We start from the raw sequence: 27195 nt of genomic DNA, 5'->3' as shown, positions 1-27195 counted from the left end.
CCTCAGGGACAAATCCAGGATGCACCGTCCCACACCAGCCGGGGCCCTGGGGACAGCGCAGGTGTTAGAGGTGACACCTGCCAACCCCGCAGGCACGGGCAGAGAGGCGGGACCACCAAGGGGACAGACCCAGGGCGCGGGTATCACAGTCCAAAATTTACCGGGTTAGAAGAGAGCAGAGCGAAGGGAAGTGCGTGTGGTATCAGCCACTCACAGCAGACGGAGCAGCTACAAGGACAGATATTTGTACTTCAAGACCTTGCACAGTAGGAGGAACAGCAAACCTGAGAAGGAGAGCAGTCACCCCGGGGGGAGGGGAAACAGGAGGAGGACAGAGGGACGGACCCTACACGCCTCTGGGTGTGCAGTATTCGTTCATGCTACGTAATTACAAAAGTAAAATGGAAATTTATTTATTTATTTATTTTAAAAGATTTTATTTATTTGCGAGAGAGAGAATGAGAGACAGAGAGCATGAGAGGGAGGAGGGTCAGAGGGAGAAGCAGACTCCCCGCCGAGCAGGGAGCCCGACGCGGGACTCGATCCCGGGACTCCAGGATCATGACCTGAGCCGAAGGCAGCCGCTTAACCAACTGAGCCACCCAGGCACCCCTCACATCCTTTTTAGAAGAAGAATCATTTTACTCTTTGCATCTCTCCTATAGACCTGGCATGGTGCTAGGTGACTAATAAAAAATTATTTGAATTACCTTTTGCTTTTTTCCCTTATGCATTTAGCACCCTTGAGAACTTCGTGTTTAGAAGCAGGATTTACATTCCCACCAATACACAAGGTTTCCCTTTTCTCCATATCCTTACTAACACTTATTATCTCTCTCTCTTTTTTTTTTTTTTAAAGATTTTATTTATTTGAGACAGAGAGAATGAGAGAGAGAGCACATGAGAGGGGGGAGGGTCAGAGGGAGAAGCAGACCCCCCGCCGAGCAGGGAGCCCGACGCGGGACTCGATCCCGGGACTCCAGGATCATGACCCGAGCCGAAGGCAGTCGCTCAACCGACTGAGCCAGCCAGGCGCCCTAAAATGGAAATTTAAAAAAACATTTTATTTATTTATTTTAGAGACAGCAAGCAGGCACACGGGGAGGGGCAGAGGGAGAGAGAATCTGAAGCAGACTCCATGCTGAGCGCAGAGCCTGACACGGGGCTCGATCTCACCACCCGAGATCACGGCCTGAGCCAAAAGGAGGAGTTGGCCGCTTAACTGACTGAGCCAGCCAGGCGCCCCAAAAGTAAAATGGAAATGTAAAATGGCAATCACTGAAAAATAAAACGAAGGAATTTACTTTTCCGCTTGCTGACATAACCACATAGAGAGGATTTTGAGAGACTTCAGGACACGGTGTTGGGGCTGTACCCCCAGTGGGTTCGTCCCGGACCCCACGGCTGGAAATCTGAATCCCACCTTCCCTCAGGCGTGACGGTCCCAGGTCCGTGACAGAGAGGCCACTGTCGTTCACGCCACCGGGTGCGCGTGTGGGAAACGGCCGAGGAGCCGCATGCTGCTGTCCCCGGAAACGGATCGGGGCGGGAGCGGGAGACAGACCCGGGATCCACGTGGCCCTGACGTCGGAGAGCAGGGAGGGAACTCAGCGCGTCTCCTTCCCAGGCTGCAAGGGGGGAGGCGGTCATCCACGCGTGCCGCGGACCAGTTGTGACCCACGTGCATGCTGGGCGCCCGCCGCGCACGCGATCCCACTCCGCGGTGCGACCCGAGGCTGAGAGACTCGCTCGGCCCTCTCTAGACCCTCCTCCCCCGAGGTCCCGCAACAGGAACTGTGTGTGCGTCCCTCACTCGGCGTCTCTGAGACCCGCCTGGCTTCTCCCGCGAGCAAGCCACACGGTAGCTTTTGTGGCCAAGCAGTACTCGGTCGCACGAACTCATGTGTACGTGCGCTATTTGAGGTTGAAATGTGTCGTACGTCCTAGGCCCGTCCACTGGCCCGGCACTCGCCCGTGTTCCTCTCCGCAAGGACGTGCCCAGGATGCGGCAGCAGGCCCGGTGGATCTGAAGGCCGAACGAAGAGGCTCCCAAGGCCCCAAACAGGACAATCCGACCCATACGAACAGCTGCGATGGATTAAAATATATGAAATATTTAAGTCTTTTACTTCTGTTAAAAACAAGACCACTGACGCTAAGCCCCCGTCACCAAACTGAGACTTAGTTACAGCTTCAAGTCCCCCAGAAACGGAGTGACCAGCACCAGTCAGTTAGGTGATCTGCCAGATGGACCCGTGAGCAGTGACCCTGCAATCACCACCCGATTTCTTTCCAGACCAAGTTCCTCGTCCGCCCCTCCTGCTCCTAAGGAGCCTCTCACCTTGTCCACCTGCTCGGAGCCCCTTTCCAGCTGCTGGGTGGGACGCTGCCCTGTTCAGGATCCCTCGAACAAAGCCAATGAGATCTCTGAAATGTATTCACTTAAATTTTATTTTGTAAGAGTTTATAGCGATATTTGTAAAAACCCTTGGGAAGATGCTAACGGCAAACTCACTATCCTAGAAACTGGTAGACACAAGGGGAAGAATCAGGCCTGTGTACCTCCTGTCCTATAAACTGCACCTCACGGCAACAAGGAGTTAAGGGGGACGCTTCTGGTCATTAGGTGAATATAAGAAGGGAAATCTCGAGAGCTAGTTGATAAATCCGAGCAACGCTCACCGATGGCTGCTAGCATCTCAGGAGACAGACAAGCCAACATCACGCACTTGTTGGAAGGCACCACTATGACGCTGTCTTTTAAAAAGCGCCCCCAGGAGCTGGTTCAGGTTCCGATTTCTAAGCAGACACAGGTCAGTGGGGCTCTGAGGCTCAACAGCGTGGGGCAAGGGCGTCGGAGCGCCTGGGGTGCGGGAGAGTGTCATCTAAACAACGGAACAGCATCACCAGGCTCCTAGTACCGTGATCTCACTCTTCCCCAGACACTCGTTGGTCTAAATCATGACCATCAGGCACAGTGTGGCCCCGGGATCACCTTAATCATACAGCACACATCATAAAGCTCATAATTACACAGAAAACCACTAACTTTCCACAGAAATAAAAATCAGTCCTTCTGCTGTCCTGCTGCTGCGGGGGGGGCGGTGCATGGGGAGGGGGCCTCGGTGATGAGCAGCCTCCCAGCCTCTCTGTCCCCGTGAGGGGCTTCTCCAGATGCTCAGAGTCCTTCTTCCAGGTCCTGCGACCTGTCACGTCGGTCATAACTAACCCCAAGTCAATGCCACTCGGGAGCGCGTATGTGGGAGGCCCTGGGAGAGCAGAGAACCGCGAGGCTTGCAGGGCGCTGCCGGCCATCGGGGGCTCCTCTCGCCCGGCCCCGGGCAGCTGAGTGACACAACGGCGACTTCACCACCCAACCTCATGTGGCCGATGGCAATCGTTCCCTTTACACCCACGTCAAGAACCGCGTTTTGTTGTCTTTTATCCTCAAAACGTTGCCCAGTACCTGTTCAAGCATGATACTCAAAGGTTTGTGGGCGTCACTGAAGACCCTACCACCCATCACGATCGATGTCACTGTTTGCAAAGTAAACCGCGGGGCAACGGCATCCAAACCAGGGGAGGCTCGCCTCCAGACGCGGCACCTCCGCGGGCACGAGGAGCTGCCCCCGTGACGGGCGCTCCTCCCGCGCTCTCACACGCGAGGTTTCAGACGACAGAGGGCCTTCAAACCCACCAACCCGCCGTCCACGGCCACAGGCTTCCTGCCTGACGTGCCGCAGACTCGCCGCGGCGCTCAGCAGATGCTGGAGCCACAGGGAGGCCGGTGGCGGGCGACCGTGGACGCTGGGGCCCCGCCCGTGCCCGCGACACGCAGAAGGCGGAGAGCAGGGAATCCAGAGCCGGACAAGCTCGGAGCTCCGCTCGCTGGGATGCACGTGTGCACGCGTGCGCGGGTCCGTAAACACCACCGGTGCCTCCAGAGGTCGGCCCTCCCGAGAGCTGGTGCCTGGTTCACCCCGCCCTCCCGCGAGGCCACCAGCTCCCACCTCAGTGCCCCCCTCCTGCCTCCGCAGGGTCCTAGTAGCTCACGGGCTCCATTCCATTCTGCTTCAGCTGTTCGCCCAGAACCGGATGGGGAGGGAGGGCTCAGGCCTCCCCACCCCCTGGTGCATCAGGCCCCCGCTCCGGGACTGTTGGCCCAGTGCCCCGGGTGCGTGACAAAGGCCAGCCCTGACCGGGTCATGGACCAGGGGTCCTCAGCAGAGGCAGCTGCCCCTGCAGGGCGTGGGGGGAGGGGAGCTTCGAATGGCTGGGCCAGATGCAGGGGTAAGCGGAGACCCCCCGCCTGTATCCGGGGTCAGCGTGGGCCCACAGAAAGGCGCCGAGCAGAAAAAGCATCCGCCGCGACTTGCTCCCAGAAAGACAGCTGTGGCCACGGGGAAGGGGGCGGGGGACACACGCTGGGGTCCGTTCCAGACTCCAGCTGAGGCTTGAGCCCGGGACTAGCCCCAGGAAGGAGACCACAGCACTGACCCGCGATGCCCTGCCCCCGCTGCCAAGAGGAGAGGCGGCCTGACCCTCCCGTGGGGCCATCCCACGGCCGCTGTGAGCGGTGGCTCACGGGCCCCCGGGCCAGGTCACAGGCAGCAGGCCCCCCGAGGAGGCCATCAGCACAGCGTCCCACGGAGGAGGCCTCCCCCGGGTGGCTGTGGCAGTCTGGGCAGGCTCTGAGCCGCCGGCGGGCACACAGGAGAGCCGAGACCGGACAGAGAGCTACAGACCCACTCTGTGCGCTGGAACGCAAGCTACTCAGAGTCTGCCCCGCACCTGCCTCCCTCCCTCGGCACCCGCTTCCCCCATCTCCACAGGGAGCAAGGACAACGGGGGGGCCTTCCCGTCCACTGGGGAGGGCCCATGGGGCCCAGCGGGCCTCGTCCATAGAGCAGGACCCCCAGCGCCGCAGAGGTCTGCGGCTTGGGGGACAGAGGAAGCGACGCCAGTGGGAGCGCAGGCCGGCTGGGCACGGCTCTGACCCCCTCGCCCGGGCGCGCGGCACCCTGGGGTCCTCACTGCGGCCCCTGGGCACGCTGCTGCCGCCAGCACGCCATGGAGAGTCCAGCCCCGGTGTCCCGCTCCGGAGCCCGAGCCACTTGCGGCCCAGCTGAGCGCGGAAGGACTAGAGAGCCTTGCAGACGCAAAGGTCGGTGCTCCCCAGTGTCCGCGTCCCGGAACTGCGCGCTCGCTCACGCAGGAGGCACACGGCCTTCCCAAGTGGCCTTCCCAGCGCGGGCGTGCCGGGTGAGGGGCAGCGCCGTCCCCAGCCCTGTCCCCAGCCCCTCCTGCCCTCGCCTTCCCCGAGGTGGCCGTCCCACGCGCCGCTCCCAGCGCGGAGAGCACCAGAGAGCCGGGGAGCCCCATCGCGGGGACACTGACTTCAGCCTCCCGCTCCCAACAGTCACCGACAAGGGACGTGACAAAAATCAAGTTTCTAAACCTACAGGAGATGCGGGTGGGGCCGCCCCGCCAGAAGGAACCACCCACCGGCCAAGTTCAAGTGGCCAACTGCGTTCACACATGGAAGGGCCCGTCATTGGAGCCGTGGCTCAGGACCGCTGGTCCGGAGTGTGTCCCAGACACCGCAATCGGCAGCACAAACTCTCACACGCGGACATAGACACGCAAGGGCTGAGTTGCAGCGATGGTCCAGCTGGCCTGCTCGCTAGGGCCGCCCACAGCTGCACGGAGACCCAGACACAGCCCGCGAGGGACACAGCCCCGGGTGGACGCTCGCCATCCCATCCGTGCTGTCCCTCGGTGGTCAGCACGTGGCTTGCCCCGTCTAGTGAAAACCACTTTCAGAGTAGGGTGGGGAGGAAGGGCAACAAGTAATTTACTGCAGACGAACCGCAGACCAGGGGTCCAGCCTCTGGCTTCGGTTACGAGATGGCCAGGAGCCTGCGGGAAGGGACCCGGGCCTGGACTGGGGTCAGGCTGGGCACGGAGGAGCATGGGGCTCTCAGCCCGCATGGGTCATGCTCGCTCTGTCCTCCGGGCACCAACCACTGACCTGCTGAGCCGTGACAGCTCCGTCTACCGAATTCCACAGCAGCTCCTGTGGTTTTGAGAACTGAAGCCAAGCCTGCTGATGGTTCCCTTCTGGCCGCACTGTGCTTCATCCCTAACTCAGACGAACTTTTCTCCTCTCGCATTAACCCGCTCATCGCAATAACCTCCAGGACCAAGTGAGGAGCATCTTGGGAGCTCCTCACCGGGTGTGGGCAGGTAACAGCCACGGGCCTGCAGCCAGACGCCACGGGGACGCCACCGGGACACCACGATGGACACTGTTCTCCCAGACCCAAACACACTCATCTCCTGCAAGGACCAGAAAAGCTACGGGCAGGACTTTGAGCTTCCGGGTCAAACTAAGGATTAAAGTGGTCCCTACCTGCAGGTGAATGTGACCCCTCTGGTGGGTCTCTGACAAGCCTGAGGACGTCAGGTACATCGATCTGAGGGTCACCTTCTTCTTTTTCGGTCTCATCGGAGCCTCTCCGGGAAGAATGATGGTTGCGTCCAGTTTTCTTGCGCAGGACAAACCTCCAGCAGTCAAACATGAGTCTGCAGTGCGAGAAACAGATTTTCAAAGGAAAATGAGCTCACCCTGCCCAAAGACAGCATAGTCGTTTCTCGAAGTCCAAACAACTAGATGCAGCCTTTTGCAGTGTTTATTCAGAAATGGAGGGAGTACGTTTAAAAGGAAATTCATTCTCCTCCAATGAATGTCTACTGCATCAATGTTCAGTTAAACAACCTTCTTTTATGATATTGACACGGAATAAAGGTTGCATAAACAAAAATATTATTCAGTTCTGCTTAAAAAAAATAAAGGCCTAGATTTTCCCCTTGACATTCAGGTTCTTGTTTCAAGAATATAAAAATCCCTGATTCCCTGGTTTCAAGGTCACAGTCTAATTCACCAAACTGGCAAACTTTCAAAACCACTGCTGATTGCTTATTCAGATTACTGAAAAGCATGGGAAATCGTCTGAGCAGAGAATGTCCTCCCAAGTCCCAGAACAAACATTAAGGTACAATCCCTCCCGTGAAAACCCAGCAAAGGAAACTTAAGTCAGGTTTTTGGGAGGCAATCCTGAATGTAAACAGACAGCTGGTAAGGACACTTGAGACAGAAAGCAACGGAAGTCATGTGTGGGGTACACGGCTCCCAACCTCGCGGTTTTGTGCTTGGTCTGAGCCCGTGTGTGGTTCCTTATGACATCCCCCTGTTCACTCGGTACCTGGCAGGCCCCGTCTTTGAGAATAAAGATGGAAATGATCTGACTTGAATATTATTACCAACAATATCACCTTTCCACCTCAGTGTTTAGGTTCCGCCTGATGCGTTGGGGCGGTTTTGTCTGGCCCCAAGCCATGCCCCACCGTGAGGAGGCCACCCCAGGGCCAAGCACCACCCACTTCCCTTCCTCCCACCGACACCCCTTGCCATCCCAGCTCAGGCCCCGCCACTCTCCCCCTCAAGGCTCTCCCTGACCGCCTGGCCCCCGACGGCCAGCCCACCCTCCGTGCTGTTCCCAGGTCTGGCTTCCTTTCGGACCCCCAGGGCAGCTTCGAAAGCCCACCACTGCCTGCCCGCATCTAGGGAGGAGTCTGGACGAGCAGGGCGCTGAGGCACGGAGCCTCGCCTGTCTTTGCAGGGAGGAAGGAGCCGCCACCGGACTGGGGTAACTCTGGCTGGCAGACACACAGCCCGGTTCCCTCATGCGGCGAGCACCACCAACCCCACAGCCCTGCCCAACAGGAGACCCATTTCCTCCCTGTTTTCCTGCCAACACACACGCTCAGGGCTTCTTCCCCTGCCGGTCCCACAGTATGCACGGGTCCCTCTGGTTTTATTCTCACCGCTGCTGGCCCCAACTTGCTCGGTACCTACGCGCGTCCTTCGTGTCACTTCTCTGGGCATGCGCTTCGGGTCCCGGTGACGCTTACTGGACCTCTCTGCCCAGCACCAGAATGAGGATCCCTCACGCTGAACCCGAGGGACAATGAGCCGCTCTCTCCCGAAAGGCCCTGGGACCGCTGCATTGGGGCCTGTCCCCGGATGCAGGACCATCAAACCGTGTTCCAGGACCGGCGCCGACAGCGGCCACAGTCAGACGGAAGCTAATGATTTCCGATTGCCTCAGTCTGGCCTTAACATGAAACTCGAGGAGGCACATTTCCCTGGTTAAAACAAAACCAACCCCCAAACCCTGTTTTTTTCCTCCTTTCTTCCACATTCTGCTCAGAGGACTTCAAACACGAGCAGGCTGATGGTAATCTTAAACCTCCGGACGGAAAGGAAAGGCCCGGTGTGTGATTCCCTTTGCTCCCAGGAGTGCTGGGCTCCTGCCCCTCCAGCCCGGCCTCCGGCGCCCCCACCCGCCACAGAGATCGCAAGGGTCACCAGGCACTCAGTCTCCGGTCTTGAGACCCAAGCGAGACGGTCCAAAGTTTTTAAGGACTTTGTTCTCAAAAGCATGCCCTCCACCCTGCCTTGGCTGGAGGACCCATGAGGCCGTTCCCGCTTCCACCAGCAAGGTCACGGCCAGGCAGGTCAGCCCCGAGCACCCCGAGGACGGCTGGCGCTGGGGGCCGGAGGGGTGAGCCCCTGCCCCCAGGACTGTGGTCCTCCAGTGGCTCTGCACACCGCCCCCCACCCAAAGCTCCCAGGCAGACGGCGGCATCTCGACAGTGGTTTCCCACAGCTAATGTCATCTCGAGGGCACAGAGCTCAGACCCAGATGGCAGGCCCGTTCACTTTAAACATCTCCAGGCTGGGGGTGCCTGGGGGGCTCAGTCGGTGAAGCGTCTGACTCCTGGTTTCAGCTCAGGTCGTGATCTCAGGATCCGGGATCGAGCCCAGTGTCGGGCTCCACGCTCTTCGGGGAGTCTGCTGGAGATACTCTCTCTCCTTCTGCCCCTCCCGCCCGTGTGTGTGCACTCTCTAAAATAAATCTTTTTTTAAAAAATAAAAATAATAAACAAACAAACAAATAAGAATCTCCAGGCTGGCAAAACCACCCAGCACCAAACTGTTCTGTCTCCCACTGAAAAGCTCCCAATAGGTGAGGACCTGGAGTGGTCACAGCCACCAGGTCTGGTTCTGTCCCTCTCTGGAGTCCAGGCGTCCCCCTCGCAGCACACAGGGGACTTGGGGGCTGGGTGGCAGGGACGTGGCCGAGTACAGCAGAAGACCCAAGCCAACCAGCGTCACCCGCTCCTCCTTCGGCTGGGCCACCTCCCTGCGCACCTGCTTCGGTGCTGAGGGCTTCAGGCCAGCCCTGCTCCGCAGGAGCTCGGAGTCCCGGGAGAGTGGCCCGTGCACACGCACACCCGGGCTCGGCGTCGCTCACACTCAGTGCGGTCGCTGTGCCCGGCGAGGGTCCCCTGAAGGGAGACACCCAGGGCGCTGCGCACGCTCTCACTGACGAGACGGCTGCCTGCGGACAGGAAATCTGACTCTCCTCTCCCGCGGCTGCTTAGGAGCGGGAGCCCCAGCACTAGAGAAATGCACCGAAGATGCGAATGTCGCAGCTGGCTGCGCCGCGGTCTCTCATGACAACTGCATTATCAATCAGTTACAAATCGCCAATACTGAGAATGTAGTAGCATCATTCAAAAGCAAAGAAGGTGGTTCTAGGACAGAGAAGCGGAAGGTGGAGGGGACTCGTCATTCCCCCTCTTCTTCCCCCCATGGGCCACAAAGTCGAGATGTCCTAGCACTTCCTGCAACCACGCAGTATCAGACATCCTACTGTGGGCAGAGAGTTCTGGAAGTTTCACTCAAGGAAGTCAGGAGGAAGCAGGGTTATGTCCCCATCTCAAAGAGGAACATGCCACAGATAGGCTACGCCAGCTGGGAGCCCACGGAGAGTCTACAAGCCCCTGGGCAGCCCACAAGAGGGGGCCACCCCTGCCTCTTCCAGCGGCCACGTCAGCCGACCGCAGCGCCAGACTCCGCCCACGCGTGCGGCCTTCCTGTGAGCGGGCGCCTGGCCCGCGGCCACTTCTGCAGGTGCTTTGGTGAAGACCGATCCCATCCTCTCCTGCCCTCTCCAAAGGACGAGGCCCCTGAGCATCTCTGCTGCCCGTGTGTGTCCAGCCCAGCGAGTCTCCCACCTGCCAGCAAAGAGCTTCACTAATGTTCTTGTGAGCAAATACAAAAGGACAAACGCAGTAAACGCCTGTAACTACTTCTCCAGGAGCCTCTTAAAATAATACGACACCCACGAAGTCGGGGACCATGTGCAGTCGGTCGGGAGCATTCCAGGCCGGCTGGTTTGCGGCCCACACACACTCCACATCCTTGCTTCAGCTGCAGGATTCTGTCCACGTTTCAGAAGTTCAATAACCTGGCGGCGGACATCTGTCCTTCCACAGTGACTGGGATCTCACCTCGACTCGCCCAGATGCTGCTTTCCCAGATAAATGTCCCGTTTTCAGTTCAAGACCGCAGTGGGAAGCCTGAGGCTCAGAGAGAGAGAGGGTCACCTGCAGGCTGATGGTGCCGCTGGTGAGCACCAGGGAGCGAAAGCTGGGGCGGGGTTGGGGGGAGACTCTGCTGGAGACCGAGAAGGCTTTCCAGCTGCCTGAACCCTCCCGACTGTCAGGGGCTCTGCAGGGCCAGTCACCCGTGACCCCTGCAGGACGGCCTCCTTCTAGGTCCCTGTAAGTTCTCCTGTAAGAAAACCTTGCCTCTCCTGCTCTGAGAAGAGTCGCCCCAGGCCCTCCAGGCCCCAGGGCCCCCTCCCCGGGCTGTGGGCCCTACGTGGCAGAAGCTCTCTGCACCAACCTCTTCCTTACACAACTGTGTGAGGCAAAACTGAATGCCCCGGGAGCGTTAGCCCGGCCCAGACCGTGACGCCAGGGTGGGAGGGTGCAGGCCAGCCCACGGGGTGGGGAGCAAGGTCCTGAAAAGCGAAGGGGTCCTAAGACAGAGCCGGATCACCCCAGCGAGAGCCCCCTCCTCGCCACCCCCCCAGGTCGGGGCAGGACTGTCCCCTCCCCCGTGGTGTGAGCAGAGGGCGTGGGTCTCAGGAGGCTGGGCAGAGCTCAGAACAGCCTGGTCCGTGAACTCGGGTCTGCAAACCAGCTTCGGCCGTCATCCCCTGGATTTGCACAGTAGAACGCCCGCCCGCTGGTGCAAGGGCTCCTTGCCCGCACCCCCTCACCAACCTGCAAGTGGGGTCCTCTGCCTGCCTCAGGGGGGGCCTGGACACTCTGCGGCCAGCAGCCCCTGGGGACCCACTTCTATTTTTGTGGTGCCCCTGCGGCTCCCAGCGGCCACACATCCTGGGGCCTCCCACAGCATCCCCCCCCACATCCTGCTGCTGGGTCACCTTAACCCCTTCCTGGGCCAGGGCTGGCGGGCAGCCTGCGGGGGCCCCTGGAGGCCTCTGGCCCCTGGACGGGGCTGTCTCCCGTAAGGACCGGAGGCTGTGTGCTCAGGACCAAAGTCTGCTCCTCCCCAAACCCCCCCTTAAGTGAGCAGAGCTGCTCAGGAGGAGCCAAGGAGAGCAACAGGGCCCCTTTCTTAAAAAGTGGTCGAACAGCCTTTGAAGTTGACTGAAAAGAGCCGCTCTTCGTTTTGAACTGTGGGAGTCTCTCTTGAGTAGCCCTTTTGAAAGGCAAGGCCGCTAGACTGTGGGCCACCCGCCTTTCCCGCTGCCGCTGCCGGGCTGAGGAGCCCAGGGAAGTGCAGACGCCGGTGGGGGGGCCTCGTCCTGCTGCCCCCACACCAACCTGCAGGGCCACCTGTCCCAACACCTGTCCTGACACCTCACGGATCAGCGGGGGTGGGGGGGGTTCGGAGGAGCTTGGGATGTGGCTCTTCAAGGGGGGGGCATGGGGGGCGTGGGTGACACCTGCCGCGTGTGACACGACCCCGTGACAATGGGGAGGGGCGTCTGTGCACAGGGAGCCCCTCGCCTCCAGCCGGCGACTGCAGGGAAGCACCCCCACCGGAGAACCCGGTCGGGCCCGCCCACCTCCGTATGCTCAGCGCCCCACCCCGGCCCCCCGGCCCCATCCACCCCTTCCACCGGCCCCCCCACCCCCCACCCCCGCACACCTGCCCGCCTGGACAGTCCTCCCCGCGTCCTCCGCCGCAGGTGCCGCGCCTGACGCCGCCCCGGGCCGCAAGGGGAAGGGCGGAGGAGGGGGAGGGGTGCAGGGAAGGAGGAGGGCGCCCGAGAGAGGCGGGGAAAGGTGGGGGCGGGGACGTGGTGGAGGGCGGAGGGGGAGGAGGAGGGAAGGGAGGGGCGTGGGCGGAGGGAGAGGAGGCGGGCTCAGGTGGGGGGGAGGCGGAGGGGAGAAAGGGGTAAAGGTCTGGGGCAGGGGCGGGACCAGGAGGCGGGGGAGGGTGCGGGAGGGGGAGGAGACACCCGAGCCCGCCCTGGCCTCCTCCTACGTGTCAGGTGGGCAGGGGTCGTGCCTCTCCGCCTGGGGTCGCCCCCGACCGGCGCATGCATGTCGGGCATCCCAAGGGGACAGGGGCTGGGCTGGACGCGGAGCTCTGCCCGGAGGCTCTCCCCTGCCCGACTCCAGTTCCCGGGCTCACCCGCAGGACGAGGGTCCCGCGGGCCGCAGAGGCACCTGCTCAAAGCCAGGCTCGATGCCGCCCTGAGGCCCTCCACCCACGCTAGGCTCCCCCAACTCCCCAGGAGCCTCTCAGGAGGAGGAGGGTGGCCGGCGGGGCGGGGTCAACACGAAGCCTCTGCGCCCCGTGGCCTCAGCCCTGCGCGCAGTGCCTGTGGGCCAGGCCACCTGCGGGCTGCGCTTCTGCGGGAGCCGGCCCCGGCCAACAGCGGGGAGCCAGGGCTCCGGCCCTGTGGGAAGCACAGCCCGCTGTCACGACCTAGGGCCGGCGGTGGGCAGGAGCTCACTGCACCCCTTGATGGCCGTGCAGGCAGGGGGCATCAGGGCATCTGAAGCACGAAAGTGGATATGAGGACGAAAACATCCAGAACGCTCGTTTCAGCTGAGGCTTCACAAAATCTGCGTGTAGCGGGGCGGAGCGGTCAGCTGGTTTAAACTAAACCACAGCGTCCTGCCAAGAGGCAGCTCCAACGGCAGGACGCAGCATCCTGAGGTGTGGGCGCTGCCTGCGGCCCGCCAGGGGCACGGCGACATGAGCCTGCAGGGAGGGCGCCCAGCCCTGAGCCCACAGGAGCACTTTCCTCCTCCAGGAGCGGCCCTGGGGTCGTGGGGCTCGTGGAAGGTCAGCGAGCACCCAGCGAACTCCCTGGCGGCCGGTGCGCACCGAGGCAGCTCCGCGGGACTCCCAGGCTCCGCTGGCCCAGGATGTGGGGTCTGCAGGGGCCACCCTCTCCTGGGAGGTCCTGGGCACGCGGTGGGCACAGTGTGGGCCGGGTTCCTGACTCAGTGGACAGAGCAGGCAGGGCTCACAAGGAAGGGGGTGGTTTGAGGGGACAGGAAATGAGACGAAGGGGAAACCCTCTGCTTGGGGGGGAGCTGAAGAGATGGGAGGGGCTGGTCACGGGCAGCGCCCCAAGAACCTTTGGGAGTCAGGGACCGGATGGGTTCCTCTTCTCCAAGGGGCCACAGGGAGGTCACGGTGCTCCAGCATGCTGGGCTTTGCCTGTTTTTTTAAGACCAACACCTCGTTCCCCGTGACTGAGTGGGAGGCTCTCCGGTAAGAGAGATTCTCCGGATGGGCTGTAAGAAACACCATGTAACTGAGCAGTGAATGTACAAAGGGAGGTGGCCCCCTGGCTTCCCCGGGGACTGCTCTGCGGGGTGTCCAAGCCGACTGTGCCGCTGGCGCAGAAAATGAGGGGAAATGGCAGGTGACCCGTGCGGTGACCCTGGTCAGAATGTGTGCGGGCTGCGGGCTCAGGTCCCACAGGCCAGCGCACACGGGCCCCCGACGGGAGTGTGTCCTGCCACAACGCAGGGGTTCCCAGCCAGGATCCCGCATCTTCATCTCCGTTACCCACACCCGGACGGGGTCGGCTGGCAAGCAGCTCTGGGGGCCAGCAAACCAGCAAGCCCAGAACATGAAAGCGGTCTGCTTCGGCGCATGGTCCCCAACGCAGTGAAAGCACAGAGGACAAACCCCCAAAATTCCTGTGCTGTTCAGAGAATGTTAGGGCTAATTCTAAAGTTGAGGTGATTCAAGAGGAAATGAATCTCCCCGAGTACAAAAGCCGGCCAGCTCATCCCTGGTCCGAGCAGCGCCCTGCTGGCCTCCTGCTCATCATGGCCGGATGAGCCCTTTGTGGCTTGCACAGCTCCCAAGCCCCCCGTGAGGCACAAGGAAATCACCATCACAAACGCGGCTCCAGAAAGTGCACCGCAGAGCACAAATACAAGGGGCCATTTGCACTGCGGTATCCTTGCTTACGGTGGGGGATCCATGTGAGAGGAGAGATTGCAGGGGACAGAGCACCCGCCTGGGGTGCTCGGGGCCTGGGCCCCGAGTTCTGAGCTCGGGCTGCAGACTCTGGCTCGGTCCGGAGGTGGGAGATGACGTTTGCCTGCCGATTCCAGATCTGGACCGCCGTCAACACTGTGGCAGAGCAGGAGACCCCCACGCTTGGAGTCCTGCAAGGCTGTCCCCGTGGGTCACTGTGCCCTGGGACCAGCCTGGGAGGGTCCATCTGCCTTCCAAATTGTCCCTGTTTCTCTGATTTACTGTTTAAAACTAGCATTTGAGATTAAATCATTTATATAAAAGCACTGCTTTCCCAAAAAAGTCTCTACTTTTTTAAAAGATTTATTTGCGAGAGAGAGTGCGCGAGAGAGCGTGTGCGTGCCCGTGACCTGGGGGCGGCGGCAGAGGCTGAGCGCAGAGCCCTACGCTCCCAGGACCCTGGGACGGAGCCCAAGGCAGATGCTCAACTGCCTGAGCCACCCAGGCGCCCCCCAAGAAAGTCTCTATTAAGAAAAAGCAGTAACACCTCAGGTGGTAAACACAGCCAGTCTCCACGTAGGGCTAAGGAGAAGAGGCACAGGGCACTCCTCGTCCCCTTCAGAAAATCGGGGTTCCCTCAGGGTGTCTCCGCCCTTGTCACACTGGGTCCAAAGTGAGGAGGGGACAAACGGGGATATGCCTGCAGCAAGCCGGGGGGCCTGCTGGCCATCCTTTGGGGGGCTGCCTAGGGTTTCAGAAAACCAACCTTGTGGGGGGAAGATGGGGTACCCTCTTCCGGCCCCCAGGCAGACCACAAGCCTACCTGGACCCTTCAGCAGCTGATGTCCCTCCCTTGCTCGCTCCTCCTGAACTAAGGTGCCCTCGGGTGTAATTGCTTTCCCGACGGCCGGCTCTGCCGTGACGGGGCCCTTAAGTCCTGCACGTCCACTTCTGGAAGCAAGTGGCCAGGGCTGGTCTGCCGGACCACAGCCCAGGAGTCCAGCTCAGCTGGGCAGGCGGGGCTGCGAGCCTTGAGGTGTGGGGAGTATTCAGGGAGCTGCATTGTCATTGAGCCCTGCATCTGTCCCGGGCTCCGCGCAGTCCCCGGGGCCGTGCAGCTGTGAACACAGATACGGCAGGGGAGCGCCCCTCCCCGCCCTCTTCCCCTGCCCAGCCCTTGGGGCCTGGGGTGCAGGGGTGTCCGGGCTTTCCCAGGGGAGTGGGAGATGAGCCCAGTTTGGGTGGGCCGAGAAGAGAATGGGGGTACAGAGGTGGCAAACAGAGACCCCTTCCTGAGGGTTTTTAAAGGGGAGCTGAGGAGTGCACCCCAGCTGATGGCCACGGGAGTTTTGTGTGGAAGGGCCGCTCAGCGGACAGGGAGGCCGCTGACCAAAGGGGTGGCTGCCCCCAAGGCAGCTCGTGGAGGAGGCAGGGCCCTGCGGGGTCGGGCGGGTCTGAGTCCCACCCTTCCATAGCAGGGCACTCTCGTCCCCTTCCTCACCCAGCTCTGCTTCAACCAGGGCCCCAGGGCCCCCGGGCTGGGCCGGCTTGGCCTGGGCCACGACTTCGCAGCGGGGCTGTTGTCTTCTTAGCAGCCCCCGCTCTCTGCGGCTCGTCGTCGGCACGCGTGCCCGGCACACGCAGCCTGAGCTTGCCCAGCCCCTAAGGCCGACGAATCTCCCACTGGGTCCCCCAAAGCAGGGTCTCATGGGTTGAACTGTGTCCCCTCGAAAAGATATGTTGAGACCCTAACTCCTAGGACCCTGTCAGAGTGTGACCTTATTTGGAGATAAGGTCTTTACAGAGGCAATTAAGCTCAAATAAGGACAGGCCCCAACCCCGAATATGACTGGTGTCCTTTATGAGGGACATTTGGACACAGACGCGCTCATGGGGAGACGAAGCATAGATTCAAGGTGACCTGTGTGCAGGCAGAGGACTGCCGAGGACCACCCCCTACAGCGGCCAGGAGCAGGACGGAGCCCCGAGCAGACCCTCCCTCACGGCCTCAGGAGACCCACCTGGATCCAGACTGAGGGACAGTGATCCACGCCGCGGTCCGTGCGGCTCGCTCCCGGCGCCCCCAGGGAGCCCGCTCCGCCAGCAAGCTGCTCACGGGCTTCGTGTCCGTTGAGCGCTTCTGGAGCAGACTGGTCTCCAGGCAGGATGGCCACGTCTGTGCCGCCTGGTGCTCTTTCCATGCTGTCCTGTCCACGTAGGACCAACGACCCCGTGGCCGCGTGGGCCGGCCCACAGAGGGGAAGGTTGTGACCGGGGGCACTGGTCGGCATTCAGCCTGCGTTTGCCCTCCCGGGACGTAGATACTTTCTGCTCCACTATTCATAAAGATCGAGGAACTGTAATCATTCACTAAGTCTAAGCTAATTAAAACATTTATTTTGATATTTATCTCATATTTTGCATCTATTTGTAGCAGGTCTTTAAAAATTCTGAAGATATTATCACTGAGGTTCTCAAGAGGACGTGTTTGTTCTTAATTATCTTAAAACCCTTTCCCTCTCTTTGAATCTTGTAAAAACCAAGTGAATAAGAGCATTGACGTGACTTTTTTCAAATTGTGATTTTTGTGCGACTAGTTTTAAAGGCTAATACATATTCTTCACAAGCAATACATCAAGGAATCTGAAAGTTCTAATGACGAAATTAGGATGGCACTTGTCCATGGCCCCTAGGGTGTCTGGCTCCCAGGAGCTGCGACCCCCAGTGTCTTGCTGATGGGTCAACAGAGCAAACAAACGATGGAAGGCAAGCGATAGGTCGCCTCCAGTAACGTGCTGTATGCGTCAAGTGTCCATTTCTATTTTCCCAAGATTGGCTGCCATTAGTCATGACACTTGTCCACTGATTGTGGGGTTGGCGTCTTCAGTGTACACGAAATTCTTCGTCTAATTCATAGTTGATGGGCCCTCGGGTTTCTGTTGAGCCTCCATCAGGCTCGGTGAGAACAAGTAAGTGCAGCTCAGTGATGAGTTAGACATTTGCTATTTCATTCGTCATTCCTGCATTATTCCAATGCGTGCCTGAATCCTAAAAATGTACAAAGGTGAACATTTTCCCTCGGGGAATTTAGTGGTATCCCCTCAATGCAGGAAAGAAATGGAGAAATGACGTGTTCCCGAGACTTCTCCGTGCAAGAGGGAGCTCCCTAGCGTGTGGGTGTTGTTAGGATATGACCGAGTGGTTGTGTGTTCACGGGAACACAGGTGAGTGGTGCTGGTTGTTATACCTGTGAGCCTCGTACCAGCAGGACAAGGCGCTGTCCTCCCAGCCACCAGGGTCACCGAGGCAGGTTAGACCCACGACAAGTGCCAGAGGCTTTTACTTCCTGTTGCATATTCCGTAGTCTCATGCTGGCCGCCGGCAGCTGGCCGGGGACGGTGCCGGCCACCCATTCAGCCCACGTTACTCAGCCCCGGATGCGTGCTTGCGTCACGGGGCGCGAGGGCCGGGGACAAGCCCGCACGTGGTGGAGCCCAGGTCCCTCCCAGAGGTTTGGGGAGGCCTGTGGGGTGGCACCCCAGAACTGAGCATCCCCGACCGGGCTCCACCCTCGTCCCCTAATCGGCTCCGAATCTCAGACAAGGTGCTGAAGGGACCGCAGTGGCCGGTGGGCGGGAGGTGAATGACCAGCCGAGGGGGAGGGGGCAGCGTGGGGATCTGACTGGGCGGGGAGGGGACACACGAACCAGCCCGCTGTCCACAGGCGTCGTGGAGCTGGTGCGACCAGCAGGCACAGGGGACCCGTGCAGGGCGCAGGCCTGGAGTCTGGACGGGAGGAAGGAATGGGAGGGGCCAGAGGAAGGGGGAAGGAGGCTGGGGCAAGCTGAAGCTTACACCCGGGGTGCGGGGCCCAGGCAGGACGGTCAGAAGAGCTGCGGGTGGCGACGGGGCGGCTCAGCGAGGAATCCATGATGCCGTTCTCCCGTCCTGAGCACCTGGGCCGCACTGCGGCCTCAGTGAGTGGACGTGCCACCCGGTCACCCAGGGGACGCCTGCCCACCTTCAGCCCAAACACTCAGGCTGAGAGGTTTCACCCTGCAGCTTCTGTCCCCAGAGATTTAAGCCCAACTGCTGATTTATTTATAAAGAAACCAAACCAGACATTTTTTTCTTCTCTGTTGCAAGCAGATTCAAGTCTCCTGCTTAAATAATCTGCAGAGGGGCACCTGGGTGGCTCAGTTGGTTAGGCGACTGCCTTCGGCTCAGGTCATGATCCTGGAGTCCCGGGATCGAGTCCCGCACTGGGCTCCCTGCTCAGCAGGGGGTCTGCTTCTCTCTCTGACCCTTCTCTCTCTCATGCGCTCTCTCTCTCTCTCTCAATAAATAAATAAATAAATAAATCTTAAAAAAAATAATCTGCAGAAAAGTCTGATATAATTAAGTCATATTTTATCTACAGAAATAAAAGTTAAAAACAGTAGCATACAAAATAAACTTTACAGAAGTGTAAGATTTGGTTTAATCACAATTTAATTTTTCAAAGTGGGTTAATGAATCATTATCAATTAAACCTGACTACCTGGAGGCTGATTTATTACCTTAACCGCACCTACTATGTTCAATAATTTAAAAATAAATTCCAGTATTTATGATGATGACAACTACAGATACCATTCATGTTAAATACATTTTGAAGATTCTCTTTTATCACATTACATAATGAATAGACATTTTAAATGGCAATGCAGACACACATCATAGTTTTAAGTCAGAGACAATATATGCATATTAAAATTCTGTATATTTCGATAAGGTAAAAAATAAAGCTATATAAACTGATCTTTATTTTCTGCAAAAGTAGAATCACACTTTAGTAATACTTCCGACGCATCTTCATTAAAGCTTTGTTTATAGACAACATCAGAATGATTCTCATTCTCATTCACCTACCCTCTAACTCAAAAAAATGTATTTGCCGACTGACATTTTTCCTGTTTTTAAATGGGAAGCTTCTAAAAGAAACGTAGAAGGCAAGAAACTGCACACGGAAATGTGACGCGGAGCTGTTAAATAAATAACGGCTTTCCGAGGAAAGGAGGAGGAATTGCACTGGGTTACTCCGGTCAGTGCAACACCGGTGAGCTCAGTGGTTTTAAAGAAAAAGGCCGGGAAACTCCCTTTAGGCCGCACTGGGCATTTGGTTGATATGCAACAATTTGAGACTAATTAGAACAGCATGTAGGAGACGTTTTGGTACTTAAAGCTGCAAAATCTCACCAGGCCAAACTACAACTCTAGAACCCGTCACTGCAGAAGCTGGGCGCCTGGGCCTCCTTCCCAAGTGCAGGCCCGGCCACCACGAGGGGCTCATCTGGTCGGCGTTCACCCTATGGAGTCAAACGCACAGGAATAGCCAAGCTGGGTTCGCACCGGAGTTGCCAACGGGAGGATGCCTCTTCTGCCCGCCGCCCGCGGCAGAGGGCCGGCCGGTGCTCCTGGAGGCTCGCAGAGGCCCCGCGGCTCGGACGGTCCGGACGCTGCTCTCTGCCCCGTCCCGAGGGCAGAGCCGTGAGGGGTCTTCCCAAGGAGGAGGCGCTGCAGCATGTCCATCCGCATCCCCGTCTCACCCCCGGGGCTGCCGTGCCCGCCTCCGGCGTCCTGCCAGGGCACGAGGCTCAAGCCTTGTGTTCCCGGAGCTCCCGGCAGGGTCCCCTCAGGAAGCGGGCAGGATGGCCAGGGCCCAGGGAGCCTGTATGTGCGCGTACTGTGTGGCCCTGAGCGGACACGGAGCTGAAAACAGGAGGCGGGGACGTGGTGGGGACCACCTGTGTGTTAGTGTGACCTGCTCTGAAGGGGATGGTGTGCGGCTTGGGAACCAGATGCTGGGACCCGTGTGGGAGATCACGGGTTGGCAATTCATTAACGTGTGCAGTCCTGAACGAGGTTTCCAAAACAAACACTCAAAGTTGACAGGACTTGCTTTCAGGTCAGTTTAAGGCAAGTAAACAGGAACTCGTGTAGGTGAGAGATCGCACTGGGTCCCACGCACACACGCATCCCGGAGGGCTCTGCCGCTCTACCTCCCGCCCCGGGCCCGCGTCACCGATCAGGCGCACTCACGGAGGATTCCCTAACAACCTTGTAAGAGACACTGGGAGCACGTAAGGGGTTAGCGACTTTCCCAACGAGACGTGCGTTATCAGAGGGTACCAAACCATCCCTCGAGAAGCTTCTATTTTAAGGCCGAAGGACGGAAATGAAAAACAAATCAAAAAGCAGACGATAATCGCAATCAACTGTGAAGAATCAGCAAGCGAAATATTGTGCTCTAAATAGGCCTTCAACTAATCACTGCCGCCGGGGACACAGGTGTAGAGAATAAAATCAAACCTGAATCTTCACATTCATCAGATATGGAGATATTCGGCCAAAACGCCCACCAGAATTTAAATGCAAAGTGGCCAAAAGTTCATCAACTTAAAAAATAAAAGCTTTAAAAACGTACTTTAAAAATTAGATGTAGTATATTAACAAATAAATGAATAAAGGGATAAAAACAGCTATGAAAATATTTCAGCGCAAAGGCAATTTTAAGATTTCTAAAAAAATACATTACAAAGAATTTGTTAACTAAACATACAGAGAATCTGTCTCCCTACAGGTATTACACTTATACCCATATTAGGTTCTTAAAAACGGCTGTAAAAATGCACACACCACTGCTGCGGGCCTAGCGCGGACGGGAGGGCCACCACACACGGGGGGCGGGGCGCGCGGGACGGAGGGCGGAGACCCCGGTGCACTCCCCGTCCTTTCTCCGGGTCTTTGGTTTGCTGTTGCTACTTCACCTGGACTTACCCCAACTACTCTGTGTACGCAGTCAATTCATCCCCTAGTTCAAATAAATATCTTATAGGCGAAACATTATACAAATTGTGAAATCTGGGCTTCCCAAAATGCCTGGCAGGGAGCATCTCTGAAGCAGACTCCGTGTTCACTCACCAGCGTCGCCGGGGCCACAGCCTGGAACCCGGCAGCGGGCAAGGGGCCGGCTTGTCGTTTAGCTTCGGGCGATGCTTTTCTCAAAAGGCATCCGTTTCCACATCCACACTTTGAATCTCAGACTGAAATGTCTGCTTTGTGGACCATTAAGGCTACGTCAAGGAGGTTATTTCTAGAAACAAACAGCAGTACAGAGAAGGGACCGGGACTGTCAATGCAGCAGCCTCAAGGTCTGCCCACCCCAAATGACACCCTGGACAGCGGATCACAACACAGCGCTTATCCAACAGAACACGCAGGGCTTGGTCCGGGTCTCGGCCATGGGCAGCGGGCCAGGGCGGCAATCCTGCTTCTCAGGATTCAGATACCGCCTCACCGTCAGACCTATGTGGGCCTGAAATAGATTTTGGAAGGTGGACGCGGCCCCTGGAGGCCACCTCTCCATGAGGACATCGAAGGGTCGGGCCCCCGGCCCCCGACCACCAGCCTTCCCCTACAACTGGGGAAAGCTCTCTGGACAAGAGAACGTGGGGAGGCTCTATCCGTGGAGGTGTGAGGAACACTAGCTCCTATCTCGTATTGGGAAGGCTGGAGTGGACAGTGTTCTCCATTCGTCACACACGATACTTTTTCTCCACAGGGGCAGCTGGGGATGGGAAACACTCAGATTCACACGGGGGATGCTAGTCCTCCCTCAGAGGGACGAACCCCGAGTCAGACAGGACCCTGAAAGCAGCTTCGCTAGGTAGCGGGTTTGGACAGAAGCAGGACACAGTCCAGGACTCCGACAGGCTGTAGGAGCACGGTGACGCCAGGGTCTGGTCCGGCCAGTTCCAGAAGCACGAGGACCAGAGCGCTCTGGACAAGGAGGCACGGAGGCAAGGCCGGCCCGTCCCACGGTGAGGACAAGGCCCCTGTGCTCGGACAGTTGGCGGTGTGGCCACCCCCGCTCAAGCCGACGGCCCACCTCCACGCAGGTGCCCTCCTCCGGCGGTGTCTGGGACTGGAGGCCCTGGCCCGGGATGCAGTGGGTCGTCCCAAATGCCCAAGGGAGGCTGTGGGGGCCACCAGCCCCACGAGAGGTGACGACTGCCAGCCACGCGTTCCAGACACGTCCCGTGGTTCTCATCCCTCCTTCGGGGGCGGGGAGAAGCACACACGTGTGGCTCTCAAAGGCTTGTCCTGGTTCCACCAGCGGTCCCATCGGGCGCAGGGCCGGGATGGTGGTGGTTGTGCAGGAGACCGGCGAGGGGAGGTCACGTCAGCATCGCCTGCTTTGTGTGCGGGCCTGGCCACACGGCCCAGGGGCTGGGGCTCTGCGGGTAGGCCAGGAGGGTGAGTTCGGGGAGGTAGTCCCGGCCGCGCACGCATGTGCTCTGTTGGAGAACACAGAGGACAGCGTCAGTCCCGGGACCCTCCCCAAGGACCCCGCCCAGCCTGCTCTGACGCTGCCCGCAGGCCTCCCGTTCCAGACACGGTCGGTGCGTGTCCCATGTGACCGAGGACACAGAGCCAACGTGGTGACCGCATTCTGGCCACCAGCGGCTGCCCCGCTTGGCTCCGTCATGTGCGAAACCTCTGCCAGAGGCCCCGGGGACTGGGGCTGGGGTCCATGGTCCCCTCCACGCACGCGGGCAACCTCAGTGTGTGCAGGTTCTTACGGCCCAAGGAGGCCAGCAACCTCACCCAGCCATTGTTAAATTTACCGGGCAGCAGAGCCTGGGGGAAGCAGTCCGGGAGAAATCGGTCTTACAGGAATAACCGTCCCCGGGCAGAGAAGGCGGTGTGCCTGTCACACCCGAGACACCCGGCTCAGGGCGCGTCGTGAGCGCGGCTCCATTTCCGGGCCTCTCTGGGGCAGACACGGCCCCCCGGGGCGGCTGACAGACAACGGGACACCTGTGTCGGACGTCTGCCTGGGCCAACGTCCCACGCAAACCATGCAATCTTCCACCGTCTTGTCAAAATACGGTCTTTCCTGAGAGACCTTCTGGGTGAAGCTCGTTCCACAACCAAGGCCGAGGAATGAGCTTTGTTCTGGCAAACTAAGCTCTGAACACGCTGGCTGAGCGGATCCCGCAAACGCGCGTGGAAGGCCACGGCACACGTGTGTGCGCACATGAGCAGTGCACGGCCACGTGCGGCCCAGACACGCTCAGGCAGGTCACTTACCTGGGACAGAAACACGTGTGTGTGTAAAAAATGTTTTTGTTCTGTTTTTTTTTCATCATGAACCTTTGTTATCAAAATGGCACAGCAAAACTTTGGAGGAAAAGCAGACAGTTTGGAAGGATCACAGCACACCCAGAAGGCCTGCCAGGCAGTGTGGCAGACACGGTTACCTATCCTTGGCTAATGGCGCCTCGGCCGTGGCAAGAGGTCCTTCAGAAGTGGCCCGTCCGTGCCCGGCGCAGCGGCGACCGATGCTTTGAGTTTCGTGCTCTGCTGCAAGGCGAGGAGAAATACTGAGAGGGGCTGCGCCTGGTTCCAGAAGCGCCTCCCGTCCGTGAGCACAACCCAGCCTCGCAGCCAGACCCGGGGCCTGCGCGAGCTGGGGGCAGCGGGAGGGCGCCGCCAGGGAAGGAGCGGGTCTTCCTAACAGCGCTTCACCTGAGAGAGACCAAGGGACGGGGCAGGGCACAGAGAGGAGGGCAGGCTGGGGCAGCAGGCCGGGGGCCCACGGAGGAGCCTCCGCCGGAAGGACCGGACCGGCCGCTCCCGCCCGGCGGCCGCCTCGGTGCTCACCCCTGCACCTGCCTGTCCCTCTGTCCCTGTCCTTCGCCCCGACCCCAGGGCTAGACTCCTGCAGGGCCCAGGGGTCACAGTGCCGCAAGTCAACGCCGGCTTTCTCGTCAGACCATATCAGAGCCTCAGGAACCAGCAAGAAAGGAATTTTAAGAGGTGGAGGAATATAAGGTGTGAGATGCAGAACGTCTTCTGGTGAGGAGAAGGATGAACTGATCAGGGGAAGGGGGTGCGGCCCTTTGCAGGGATGGAACTGTATCCGGTAACGCAGCGAAACACGTGTACAAATACGTATACACGGGTCACACATGTATACACGTGAGACCTGGTGCCTGTGATGTGTTTCTTTTTAACAGAACAGATGGAAGGAAACAACGGCCCATCTGACGTGAGGACTGGTCCAGGGTCTGTTCCTCCAAAGTTTGGCGGGTGTCCAGGGGGGGTCCCCAGAAGCACACGCACACCTGTGTGTGTGCCAGGGGCTCCAGAAGGTGGTGTGGGGACACCTGTGGGCCGCCTCGTGTGGCCGTGAACCCCGCAGGGCGCCCGGCGCCGACTGTCCCCGAGCAGCCAGACATGGGCTTCTGAGACAGAGTCTTAGCACACCTCACGCGTCAAGAGTGAAAGTATGTATTTTTATCCCAAAGTTGGCAAGATTTAACCAATTTCATAAGCACAGCCTGTGACTTAAATGTTCCTAACAGTTTCATCCTAAATGTTCTCAAGTATGTACCCGGTGAGACATAATTAAGTCATTCAGTCTAGCAAATTCTGATGGCACCAGAGTAGAAAAATTTTGACTGCTGATAATTACCAGAAGTTAAAAAATGTACCATCCTGTTAGTTAAAAAATAGCATTTAAAACGTATAGAGGATGAACGGTCATTAAAAGAAAACACAGCCTTTTCTTGCTTAGGTATTTTCCTATGAACTCAGCTGCACTAGGAACAGTTTCCAAGCATCACTGACGTTGCGGCCTCTGTAAGGGTGTCCTTTAGACGCACGGACAGGAGCCATCCCTGGACAACTGTGCCCCTGAAATCGTGGCTCTTCACGAGCATGCTGTGGCCCCGGGCAGCTACCCTGTGCGTGGCTCAATGCTGCTGAGAAATAACCCAGCACAGCCGCTCGCAGCAACGTTAAGGTTTTCTCTAAAAACAATCAGATTCTTTTTCAAAGTGAAAAGGGAATTTGGAGAAACACTTGACCCGAACACATCTCTCCTGGCTTTCTCCACCGCCTGGGTGGCTCAGCCTGAGCCTTGTCTTTTCTGCAGCGCCTTGCGGGGCCTGCACAACACTCTCTCGTGGGGGCCTCAGTTTCCCTGTCTGTGCAATGGGTCTGCAGAGCTGCGTGAGTGAGGAGGTCTTGCCGTCCAGCCGCCATTGGCTGCGGAGAGAGGGCTGGTGCTGCGTGGACTCTGCCCACGTGGGCTCGAGCAACGTAGGAGCTGCCACACCCACACCTGTGTGTGCAGGGGCCACGGGCACCCGCCAGCCAGTGCGATGCAGTGCAGCCCTGCACCCGGGCAGGTGGGACCCGCGACCTCCCACGGACACAGAGAGAAGCACGGGCCACGCGCACTTCCTGCGTCTCAGAGACAGGTCACCCCAGTAGCTCCTGACCCGCTCGTCCTGAGCAGACAGGAGCCCGGGACGGGTGCCGGACGGCTCAGCGAGGGGTCAGCCCTCTGCTTCCTGCGACCATAACCCCACCATGCCAAACGACAGAAAAGCATCACCTTGTTCCGTTAGAAACTCAGACTGCTGGAGGTCTGAGAGAGCATAAAGATGGTGGACTGCTCAACAGAAAGGCACTGGCTCTTAGTCTGCAGTCCAGAGGGGTCGAGGGGCCACGCACATCGCGAGACAGGTGGGAGCGGTTATTTAGGCAAAGAGGTTGGAGACAAAGGGAAGGAGGAAGGGAAAAGAGAAACAAGTTAAAGCGGTTGGGCCCGGTTAATCGCAGGAACCTCCCTCGCGCATCCCCGCCATCGCGCCGAGCAAACCGTGTCCCCCCTGGACGCTCCCCTCCTGGGGGCCGCGCGGGCCTCTCGTCCCCTCTGTCTGTCTCCTCCGCCCCGGCAGCTCCCGTCATGCTCGCTTGTTAAAGAGCTCCGCGCTGTCGGTGCTGACCACACACACAGGCACCAAGGAGGGGAACGCTAGCAACCAGGGGTGCCGAGCCCAGCATGCTAAAGCAGCGCAGACTTCGGAGAGGGCCCACCCACCGGGGTCCCATCCAACCGCTGGGATGGGTGGAGGTGGGCACAGCGGCGCCCAGACCTCGCTCCCTGCAAACCCAGCAGCGGCCTGGCCGTTTCCCACCCCAGAGGCCGGCCAATGGCACTCGGGGGCGGAGGAGCAGCGGGGTCATCTGAGCTTTCCAGAAGGCCTTCCCTGGGGTCCTCACATGCGCGGACAGTCCTCCCACCTGCAGGCCCACCTCTGCTGCCTTCTGCACACTCGGCAGGATCCTCCCTTCTCCTTACGGAGGCTCTGCACCTCCACGGGCAGGACACAGGGTGAGGGGACGGGGGACGTGCCCTCCCCGAGATCGCAGGGGTGAGGGGACGGGGGACGTGCCCTCCCTGAGATCGCAGGGGTGAGGGGACGGGGGACGTGCCCTCCCTGAGATCGCAGGGGTGAGGGGACGGGAGAGGTGTCCTCCCTGAGATCATAGGGGTGAGGGGATGGGGGACGTGCCCTCCCTGAGGTTGCAGATGTGAAGGGATGGGGGATGTGCCCTCCCTGAGATTGCAGGGGTGAGGGGATAGTGGGCATGTTCTCCCTGAGATCTCAGAGGTGAGAGGGGTGTCTTCCCTGAGATTGCAGGGGTGAGGGGATGGGGTATGTGCCCTCCCTGAGATCGCAGGGGTGAGGGGACAGGGCATGTGCCCTCCCTGAGATCGCAGGGGTGAGGGGATGGTGGGCATGTTCTCCCTGAGACCTCAGAGGTGAGGGGAGTGTCTTTCCTGAGATTACAGGGGTGAGGGGATGGGGGATGTGCCCTCCCTGAGATTGCAGGGGTGAGGGGATGAAGGGAGGCATGCCCTCTGAGATCACAGGGGTGAGGGGACGGGGGAC

The 27195-nt window shown here is 59.1% G+C and overlaps 1 protein-coding gene and 1 long non-coding RNA gene across 10 annotated transcripts in view; both read right to left on the bottom strand.

Moving 5' to 3' along the window:
- Positions 1-12187, bottom strand: part of LOC145720718 (uncharacterized) — a 25086-nt gene extending 12899 nt beyond the window's left edge. Inside the window, exons 1-2 of the long non-coding RNA XR_014143924.1 lie at positions 12098-12187; positions 6413-6585 (exon numbers count right to left, since the gene is read on the bottom strand). This is a non-coding gene — a long non-coding RNA (uncharacterized LOC145720718). The remainder of the gene's footprint in view (positions 1-6412; positions 6586-12097) is intronic.
- Positions 12188-18794: 6607 nt separating this feature from the next.
- Positions 18795-27195, bottom strand: part of ATP11A (ATPase phospholipid transporting 11A) — a 116707-nt gene continuing 108306 nt past the window's right edge. For 2 of the 9 annotated variants that reach the window (XM_081815222.1, XM_081815216.1), the window contains exon 29: positions 18795-22740. In XM_081815222.1, the coding sequence (XP_081671348.1) occupies positions 22621-22740 (120 nt within the window). In that variant the 3' untranslated portion in view covers positions 18795-22620. Of the gene's footprint in view, positions 23810-25850; positions 25938-27195 lie in introns of all 9 variants that reach the window. The other 7 variants (XR_014143922.1, XM_081815223.1, XM_081815224.1 and 4 more) reach the window with 7 other exon arrangements.

The sequence above is a fragment of the Leptonychotes weddellii genome, chromosome 3 (assembly GCF_054177405.1).
Source record: "Leptonychotes weddellii isolate Sample4059 chromosome 3, ASM5417740v2, whole genome shotgun sequence".
In the NCBI taxonomy this organism is placed as follows: Eukaryota; Metazoa; Chordata; class Mammalia; order Carnivora; family Phocidae; genus Leptonychotes; species Leptonychotes weddellii.
The sequence above is the reverse complement of the archived record's forward strand: the minus strand, read 5'-3'. Positions and strand labels throughout refer to the sequence as shown.